This window comes from Euprymna scolopes, chromosome 20 (assembly GCF_053919585.1).
Source record: "Euprymna scolopes isolate OS-2025 chromosome 20, ASM5391958v1, whole genome shotgun sequence".
Classification (NCBI taxonomy): Eukaryota; Metazoa; Mollusca; class Cephalopoda; order Sepiida; family Sepiolidae; genus Euprymna; species Euprymna scolopes.
In genome coordinates, this window is record NC_136501.1 from 1,967,992 (window position 1) to 1,979,099 (window position 11,108).

The 11,108-nt window shown below is 33.2% G+C and overlaps 1 protein-coding gene across 1 annotated transcript in view; it reads left to right on the top strand.

Moving 5' to 3' along the window:
- Nucleotides 1-5,170: 5,170 nt before the first annotated feature.
- Nucleotides 5,171-11,108, top strand: part of LOC145241291 (regulator of G-protein signaling 7-like) — a gene marked incomplete in the record, with an annotated part of 531,541 nt that continues 525,603 nt past the window's right edge. The window contains 1 exon segment of the mRNA XM_080104037.1: nt 5,171-5,453. Within this exon segment, the coding sequence (XP_079960163.1) occupies nt 5,379-5,453 (75 nt within the window).

Genomic DNA, 11,108 nt, shown 5'->3' on the forward strand with positions numbered 1-11,108 from the left:
TAGGCTTGTAAAAACAAGCAAATGATTGTGAATGATATAATGCTATTTATTTAGAATATTATAAATGAAAAAAAAAACCTACAATCTTAAGTTTATTTTTCGTAGAATTTATACTATTTGTTATAGATTACATATTTGTCTGGGATTGCAGTGAATTACATTGTGGTCTTGCAAGAAAACTAGGATATAGCTAGCGTATAGTATGTTTTCTAACCTTCTACAGTAATGGTAGTTTCGTATGTAGCTATTCAATGATATCTAACAATTTATAAACATCATTTAACAATATTTTATAAACAGGCATTTTCAAACTTTATTGGAGCTTTTTCAGTTTTCAGTTTGAAAAATAAATTGACAATTTAGTTCTGTCCATTAAATCTAAAATAGCGACTTCAGAATCCTATAACGTGATTTTTTATTTATTATTTTTAGGGGGATATTTTCTGTGATTATCATATTTAAAATGAGCTTTTTGTGTTTTTGACTTGCTATTCTCCTCATCTTTTTTAATCACCTTTCTTCCTTTTTGTTGCGTTTAGGAATACTGTGTCTGTCTTTTTATGAATAATATTTGTTCGTCTCTGAAGAATAGTCAAATAAACCAAAGACAATATTTTTCGTTTCGGTTTGCGCACCGTGCATAAAGAAGAAAATATAGACATTCACTAAAATAAAAGAAAAGAAAAGTTAACAAAAATTATGATTGTGGACTGATTCTTTCCTTTGGTTACTGGATACAACCAACCGGTATATATGCCCTGAAGCTTATAACTTCATGGAGCTTGATATTTGAAACAATTATATTATTATAACGGACATATACTTTAAAAATACATATTTTTATATCTAACTCTCCTCTCAAGAAGGAAAGTAAATAGGGACTAAATTTTAACCTGTCTAATGTGCTCCCTTTTGGGGGAGCTGAATTCTCACAAGATACTGACATTGTGTGTAATTTCGCTGCTGTGGTAAATAGTTAAACAAAATATCCTTGCAACATGGTCATCAACAACAGCACCTTCCTAAATCCCAACCCTTCATCACGGTTTGTAAAGGGAGTGGTAACGTGACAGTGTAAAATATCTAATAGTGTTGCATATTGGGACCCAACGCCAGTAAGTAGAGATTATGTTAACTAGTATGAATTTTTGCAAGGGTTACATTAAGTACATGTCAGGATAACCTAACAGCAAACAGAAATATACCTACCTACATGTGGCATGACTGAAGCGGGTGTCAAAGGTTAGCTCTCTAAACAAAATGTGCTAGAAATGCAGGTGTTGAAATATAGAGGGTGATGACGTAATGCCTTTGAAGAGAGAAAGAAAAGGATTTTTAAAAGTTAGTCTCTGGTTGAAAGCGATACAGATGAGATGTGTCCAATAATGTAGAGAGAATCTAAGCAAATTCTGCCTCGAGAATTCGCCTGTCTGTGTCTCTTAATGTTCATCATTAAGATTAAATTAAGAAAATTAAATAAGTAATTTTAGTTACATAGTCTCTCCCCAAATGAGTAAACTTTCTCTCTCTAAATAAAACCTTGGAAACTTAGCAAGTCTCTATTGTGTTTTCATGCATGAATAGAGTCATCTAATTTAAAAAGCCGATCAACAGCCACTAGACGACACAACCACACAGGAAACGGGCAATCATGAATGACAGAAGAAGTGACTTTGAAAGAAAGACCAGCACATATAAACACCCTGCAAAATAAATGTAGAAAAGGAATTTATTATTTTATTTGGATATTAGATCACTCATCGGTGAGAGTGTGTTGATGTAAATTACCATGTACAAATATAACGAGAATTGAGTAGGTCAACTAGATAAATATGCAGTTTGCACAGCTAAGCTTAGGACATGTTAGAATAAACAGTTTTGAAAACAAATATATACAAATTAAATATGTAACAAGAAAGGAATTTGAAACAATACAATAACAGTCAAAAACAATAACAAACAAAGATCTCATTTCAAATGTCAAAGATGACACAATTGTAGTCGGAAGAGGTAAAAGTTTTGGGAACAAAGAAAACAGTTGGTGATATAGGAAACGACAGAATCAAGTCAGTCTGAGAGTCGGAGAGCGAACGATGAGACGTTCAAACAAAGCAGACAGTTATGAAATGTGACTTTATTTTCCGATGCATGTTGGATCGAGTTACACTACCAGGACATCTCTTCTTGGGCTTGGGACTACATATTTTTCTTGTTAAATATTTAATTTGTATTTATTTGTTTTTAAAACTGATTATTTTAACATTCCTTAAGCTTATCTGTGCAAACTGCATATTTATCTAGTTAACCTACTCGACTCTCGCTACTGTAGGTCATCAAAGTCTTATGAAATGAATATTACAACAGAATTCTTGATAAAATCCAGGAGGAGTCATTATTAGGCTCTGCCATTCTCTGGTCGTCTATGCCTCAAAGGTGTATCAGATGCATAACTGCAAATCAGTGTGACAATGCTGTTTCAGTGGTATTCCTTTATATTCGGGAACAAACCTTTCCCAACTTCGTATGCAACTGTTGAGCCTTGCTGTTATCAATGTCAGAGAGAGAGAGGAAGGGGGGGGGGGTAACAATTATCTGCGACCAACGAGTAGGACTTCATGCAGACCACATAATCCTAAGGTATAATCCTTGTGAGCTTTATGCAGGAGTCTGACTTCTACTACTACAATTACAACAACAGCACTACTACTACTACTACTACTACTACTACTACTACTAATAATAATAATCATCAGAAGAAGAAGAAGAAGAAAAAGAAGAAGAACAACAAGAAAAGACATGATTGTGTGGGGAAGACAGTAAACTGGGAACCATGCAAACAAATGCAATTTGAACATTTAGGCAAATTATTCAGACACAAACCGGAAGCAATACTGGAAAATAAAAATCCTAATATCCTCTGGGACACATGAAATCATCCAAACAAGGAAGTCAGATGTCATAATAGTCAACAAGAAGAGAAAATCCTATCAAATCGTAGATTTTGGCATCCCAGCAGACCACAGAGTGAAGATCAAGGAGACAGAAAAACCAGATAAATACACGGAGCTAAAGAACTGAAAGAGATATGAAACATGAAAAAAAGTTAAAATAATACCAATAATCATAGGCAGAGTATCAAATAATCTTGGAAAAAAGACTGAGAGAAATTGGAATCAAATGAAAGACTGAAACTATACAACGGATGGCAATAATGAAAACTGAAATCTAAAGGAAAATCCTTTTCAACAATTTCTTCCCCTCTCCATCTGTACCTAAATCTAAACACAAATTCCATGAACAAAGTTTCTTATCTATAACTGCTTGTCTCTGGAGCTCTATACCATTGAGCTGCTTTCCAACTGATTACAACATGGTCGCCTTCAAATCCAATCTAAACAAGTTTGTATTGAGCCAGGCTCTTAAATAATCAAATTATACCAAATTTCCACCACCGCCGATCATTATGCTGTTGTCTCAATGCACTCATTAACCTTTATATTTTTAGTGACCTTCGCGCCTTGATACATGGTGACTCACTTGTAAAAAAAAAAAAAAAAAAAAAAATCAAAATAAACGATTTTTTAGTAAAGATGAACCTTGCATCCATATTCGATCTGATCCGATGTAGTTAACCGTAAAATTGTAGGAATAGTACGGACATGGCCAAAGATCAATAGTAAGTGCGAGCACGGTATGTCTAGAAGGAAAGGGGGAAGAGTGCAGAAAAAAAAGAGAAGATGATATGATAATGTAAGTTTCTGGACTACCAGATTAATAGCATTATAAAAGAAAGCCGTGAGAAAAAGAATGGCTTGCCGAGAGCTACTACATAAAAAGGAAAAAATGGTGGACTCCCTCCACTGCTCCAGAAAGTATCTAATTTCTCACAAATGCGTCCTTAGATGGAGTACTGTTACAAGATATCGGGTGGAGCTCTTAAGGGTACCCTTTCATACCCTGACAGGGTACAAAACTGTCTTCGAAATTTAATGGGCGAGGACTTTTTTCTCCTCCCTATTTTATTTTTCTCACATAAGAGACGTTGTACCTATTTACTATGCCTCCCCACGGGACAGAGTTAGACACCAGGGTCGTTTTTTAACGTGGAGAAAAGGTACAAAAATAAAAATTGTCTCAGTCGTGAAGGATTTCTCCTCCACCGAAAGAGAACAAGAAATAGAAGTGCAGCATCTGAAGAACAGATACTACACTTTGATCTTGTCCCGAAAAGAGACGTTGTAAGTCTATCTTTGTTCTGTCGCTATTTTTATGAGCTCCATTCTATGGTCGCCCCCCCTCCCTCATGTAAATACGCGTTTAGCTACAACAATTGCCCTCACTCTTTCTCTGTTCCTAGAACGAAACGAAAATTCCATGAGTAGAGTTTCTTTCCTAGAACTGTCCGTCTTTGGAACACGATACCGTGTAGCTGCTTTCCAGCTGACTATAGCATAAACATTTTCAAATGTAATATAAGTTCCTGTTGATGTCGTAGTTCCACCATTACTGTTTATGTTGTCTCAACATCTACCCAGACCCCCGGGCCTTGATATGCAGTGACCCCCCACCCCCAATTAATAAAAATAAAAAAAAAAGATCGTATTCTACAGGATGTGGAGGAAACGTTTATTGTTGTTGTTGCTGTTGATAATGATGATGATGACCCCGGCCTGGAGGAAAATCCAACTCTCCACGAAAGAGGCACACTGGATGGGAATTTGTCATGGTGTTTAAATTGTGGGATATCTAGCCTAGGTCAATTTCTGTTTTAACGAGATCAGATTGTTAAACACTACGCAACACCGGGATCATGATGAAAATGACGGTCCCTTTAATGTTAGTGGAGGTGGTGGGTGCAGAGAGTTACCGATAATAAGCACTCCACTCCAGTGATCGTAAGTGATCGCGGAGGCTGTTGTAGTCGTAGTAGTATAATGTGTGGTCGCTTACGTCACATGGGTAAGAGCAATAAACAACACCAGCAGCAGCAGCAGCAGCAGCAGCAGCAGCAGCAGCAGCAGCGTGTTGACTGTTTCCTCCTCCTTCTTATGGTTATCCCCCTCCTACTCATATTAAAAAAGAAGAAAGGGAGAAAAAAAGAAAGAATATCATAAAAGAGAGAGAGAGAGAGAGAGAGAGAGAGAGAGAGAGAGAGAGAGAAACAAAGAGAAACAAAGAGAGAGACAGGGGGAGTATGGAGTCTTTTAGAAAGATAGATAGATATATAGATAGAGAGAAATAGAGAGAGAACGAACTAACGTCGGTCGCTTCAGTTGCACAAGGATGTTGAAAATATGATGTAGGGCCCTAAAGCTTTATTTTTGCAAAACAAAAACACAGAAATCCACCAAACTCTTATTTCCATTTCTTGGTCCACTATGACAATAACTTCTCAATCTACCATGGAGTTTCATAAAGAAAATAATAAGACAAGAGAAATGGTTTTCTCGAAGGTAAGTAAAAAAAAATATATATAAAATAAAAATATGTTTTTTATTTAAAGAATGTTTTTTTTATATACCTGTCTCCGTTTTTGTTATGTTTGAAAATAAAAGGAAAAAAAAAGTTAAGATGTGTTTTTTTTTAAATAGAATTAAAAATAAAAATGTATTTTCTATTTATTTCTCTTATGAAGTAAATTAAATTTACAATAATTAATAAAATATCAACAAAATTAATGGAAAAGCCAACATCAAAATATTTACAAACAATATCAATATATGTGTATTTATTATATATATATATATATGTGGATTTATTATATATATATATATATATATATACACACTGTATATATATATATATATATATATATATATATATATATATATATATATATATAATAAATCCAACAAAATAATAAAAGGATTCTTTCTTTAAAAACATTTAATTCATAAAAATGTTCAATAATTTTAGTTCTACAGAAATATTGTTTTAATTATTTTTTTTTTCTGTAAAATGAACACATTTAAAAATGGGGAAATAACTTGCTTTAAATAATAAAAAAAAGTTTATTTTTCTCTTAAATAGCAATTTAAAAAAATAACGAACTCCCGGGGATATTAGAAATAAAAGAAATCTTAAAATAAACTTTAAAATATTTATATCTCTACAAATACATTAATAAAATCGTGTGACACTTTATCATGTGTCTGTGTTTATTGCCTCTATGTAACTTGCAGACTATTTTTTTTTTGTAATTTACTTTTAATTAAAGAAGTTTATTTATTAAAATAAAAATGCAAATAGGTATTTTTTTACAACCTAACCCACCTAGCGTATGAACACCATCAACCTCCCCATGTTAAGAACGGCTTTCGAGGTTGAGGTGTGTATTCCGAAAGCTGTTCTTAACATTGGGAGGTTGGGGGTGTTTATACTACGCTGGAGTAGGCCATAAAAAAATAATAGCAATACATAAAATATTAAAACGAACTTTAAAAAAATCTGTGTAAAATTAAATTCCAAAATTAAATCCACTAGAATGCATTTCGATTTCTTCGTAAATGTCAGCCATTTGAATCTTTCGTTAAAATATTGTAAAGAAAAAATGATTTACTTAAAAGTTTGAAAGGAGTTTGAAAGCCTTTAAACTGTCGAATAGAAAATAATTTAATCTGGCTTCAAAATTCTTAGCAAATCGTCGTGGTATCAATTTCTGTTTTTTTTTTTTTTTTTTTTTTTTTAATAAAATTTTTAGAATCTTTTTTACGTTCAATATTTTTTAATCGAGATTAAAACAACATTTCTTCATCAAGAACAATTAACGTTTTATAACAATTTGGTTCAATTTATAATTTGATTGTCAAAGCGATACACAATAATTAATTTTAACTTCAAAAATTATTTTTAAATAATAATTCGATAATAATGAGAGAAGTGAGCAAGACAAAAATGAAAATAAAATGACTCCCGGTTAAATACAGTCCAGTTCAGGTTAAGAGTGTCTTCAGAAGAGGTCTTCGTTATTTATAACTACAGATCGAAACATTGTCATGCCACTGTAGCTAAACTTGTACATTGCCATATATTTTCATAACTTCTTACCTAGCTCAACTCGCGTATTAAGTGCCACTGCCACTCCACTGTTGAAGTAAATACTTAGATACATGAAATTATATATTAATTAATCTTTTTTTTTTTTTTTTTTTTTTTTTTTTTTTTTACTGTATCTTGTTAAATTCTAAGCTGAAAGTACGGAGTAGTTAACAAATCCTTCCCCTCATGTTAAGAATGGTCTTCTGAATGTTTTCAAACTTTCTTGTAAAGATGCAATGCATTGATTGATGCAATGCAATAATGCATGTTATTAAAAAATAAAATTTATCGGTTTTGCAAGAAAATCAATCGGACGTCGTAGGTCGAAAGTTCGGTAAATTTATACAAACACCGTGACAGCGAATTAACCCTAAACCCTAACCCTAACCCTAAACCCTAAACCCTAACCCTAACGCTGTCACGGTGTTTGTATAATAATACCGAAAGTTCTTTATATGGTACTTATAAATTTTTCTTTACAAGAAAGGTGCTTGTGCAGTTTACGGACTATGTTGAAAACATTATTTAGATGGCCATTCTTAACGTGGGGAGGGTAAGGATTTGTTAACTATTTCGTACTTTCAGCTTACAATTTAACAAGATACAGTAAAAAAGAAATTAATCTTGCAAATTTTATTAAAAAACAAAACAGCATGGCCAATAAACTACACAAGTACCGAAAACAATAAAAGCGAAGAGTGAGGGGGGGGGATAAGCGAAATAAAGGAAAATGACAGTGAAAAAAAAAATCCCGGGCAACGGCTTTTATGTACTATCTGTAAATGAAGAGCAGTAAAAATGAATGGATTTTTTTTTAAACAACAAAAAGTTATTTTCTAAGTAAATAAAAAAAGATAAAGCTAAAAAAAATATAACCAAACAAAAGCGAAAAAAACAAACAAAAAAAACAAACTCTTGTTGCAAACGACAAAATCCAATCCAATATATATACTCTTCATGTGTTTTTACATAAATATTAATATGCTGCTTTATTTGTTTTTACATAAGCAGTAATATGTTGCTACACAGTCATGAGCATGTTTCGGTCAGCTAGTTACCAGTAACTCTTCAGGCGACACAGCTTATACGGAAGCAAAGTTTGCAATGAAAATGTCACGTCTTCCTCGTCACAAGGAGTTAAAATGAGGCGGTTTCGTCAAATGTTGTGAAAAATAAGATTTGGTTGGTTACTTCTGGGAAACAATAACCTCAGATTGTGTGTGTGTTGGGACGAATATCGGAATCCGAAAAATCGGAACTTTTTGGGGTATCGCAATCGGGAGAAATGCGTGCATATTTTCCGATGCCAAAAACGATTCCTTCAATTATCTTTTTTATTTGATTTTGTTTAAAACAAAATCTTCCACTACAAATAATAATAATAATAATAATAATAATAATTATTATTGATTGATTTAAACTTCCAGTAAAACTAAAATTTATAGATCCCCCCCATACACATACAAGTGTGTTTTTACGTTTTAGAAAATATTTTCACGTGTTTTTTACGGCATTCAGAAAAAATAGCAACTTTATAGTTAAATGTTTGACGATTTATAAAGAATCGGAATCAGAATTAGGAATTGTATCGGAATCAGGAAAAATATTAGAATCGACGTCCCATCCCACCCATCACTAATCTACACACACACACACACACACACACACACACACACACACACACACACACACACACACACCTGTACTTAACCGACTTGCTTGGAAATCTTTTTACTTAAATATTTCTTTCGCGATTTAACTCTTAAATTCATAAACAAACCGAATGACTTTCTATTCGACAGTTCAAATGCTTCCAAATTCTTTTCGATGGGTCACGAAGTAATTCGTTCGTTTTGTTTTTCAACTCTTAACAACACGGAAAAATGGCTGATTTGTTTACGAATAAATCGAAATGCATTATGGTGAATTAAATTTCGTAATTTAATCAATGTAAACTATTTTTTAGTTCGTTTTAGCACTTTATTATTGTATTTTTGGTTACAATTGGAATAAAATTAAAAAAAAATAACGTAAGTTACGTAGAAGCGAGAAACACGAAATCTTCATATTCATTAATATACATAGATATTTTTTATTCGATTTTTTGATAATTATGCAGAATACGGGCTGCGGCTGCGCTATTTTTTTAAAATTGTATTTTTAAGTTGAATTATTATTTTAATCTTTTGTTTATTAAATTGTTAGGTGAAAGTATGGAATAGTTACAAAACTACTTTCCCTCCTCATGTTAAGAATGGGTTTCTAACTGTATTATTTCAGTACGGCTCGTATTCTTCACAAGTACCCGATTTTTAATAATGATCAATAGACATGAAATTATAATTCCTTATTTTTTTTTGTTTAAAAATAAATGAAATTATCGTTTGAAATCGAATGACTAAACGTGAAGATTCTCTTTGAAATTTGACCATTTTCGCCTTCACTTGGTGATTCTTGTTGAGTTTTTTTTTTTTTTTTTTTTTTTTTTGCAAATCGATTTGTTCCACATCCCTCTTTTATCTTCCCCATCTTATCTCCCTCTCTCTCATCTTCGCTCTCTTCTTCCCTTCACCTTTTATCATTTCTCATTCTCTTTTTTCGACATTTCTGTTTCCTTCTTTTCCCTTTCTCTCTTTTTTCATATTTCATTATCTTTTCATCACCTTTTACTCTTTCCTCTCTTTCTATTTCAATTGGTCTCAGCCCTCTCTTTCTCTCCTTTCTATTTTCACTTCCTTTCTATCTTATTTTTTCACTCTCCTGATTCCCCTTCCAATCTCCCCTTCTTTCCACATCCCTCCATCTTTGTCCCCAGCTCCTATCTCTCTCTTTCTACTCCATTTCATCTCTTTCTTTCTCCACACACCCTTGTCATCCTTCTGTCCTCTCTTCCCTAATTCCCCCTCTCTTCTCTAATCCCCTCTTTCTCTTTTCGATATCTTTTTTATTCTTCTCTTTTCCTTTCTCTGTTTCTTTTTCACTCTCTCTTCCTCCTTTTCTCCTCTTTCACTCTCATTTCATTTCCTATCTCTTTCGTTCTTTCTATTTTCTCATATCTCTATTTCTTTTACACTCTTTCCCCTTCCTAAGCCTCTCTTTTTCACACACACACACACACACACACACACACACACACACACACACACACACACACACACACACACACACTCTCTCTCTCTCGCTCTGTCTATCCTCTTCCTATCACTCTTTTCACAATATTTCTCTTTTCCACATTCTTTTCTTTTATTTTTTCTGTACCTTCTCCCTTTTTTCTTTCCCTCTCTTTCACGCCATCTCTCTCTCTCTCTCTCTCTATTTCCTTGTCATTTTCTGTTTCGCCTTTCAATCATTTATTAAAATCAAATAAAACTTCACATTAAAAATAAAAAAATGTCATCCAAATTTTTTGCCTTTTTTCATTTGGCAAAAAACTTCAACATAGCAATTTATTCTTTTTCTTTACGGCGTGACAACAACAACAACAACAACAACAAAAAACGCTCATCTTTCTCGGATCTTGGATTGATGTAAAAAATGTCTTCTGTATTTATCATGCTTTCCTTATATTTTTAAAACTCCATAACTACTATATTGGCCTGTAGGCTATTTGATCAAAGTGAAAAGTAAGAAGGCGGTAAATGTCAACCAATGAAAAAAAAAAAAAAAAAAAAAACCGCGGGCGAGAATTAAATGAATCTCCACAACCCTCGAGCCAAGATCACAGTGTAATATCTGTTCTGATGTGGCACAGTTGCTACACTTCACCCTTTCTGCCTTCGGTCAATGAAATCCTGCATGACTGAGACAATTTTTATTTTTGTTCCTATTGAGAATGCTCCTTTCAAGGGAGCTGGATTTTCCTCACATTAAAAAGCGACGCTGTGTCTAACTCTGACCTCGTGGGGAGGCAAGTAAATACGAACCCCGCGGGCGAGGAGGCGGGGAGGTTGCTCGATAATTTCATTGTCAACTCAATTGGTTCCAAACAACTTTACTTTCTTTTATTTCATCATTAATAAACTAGTGTAGTATCTGTTTTGACACTACAATTATTAGTCTATTCTCACCTC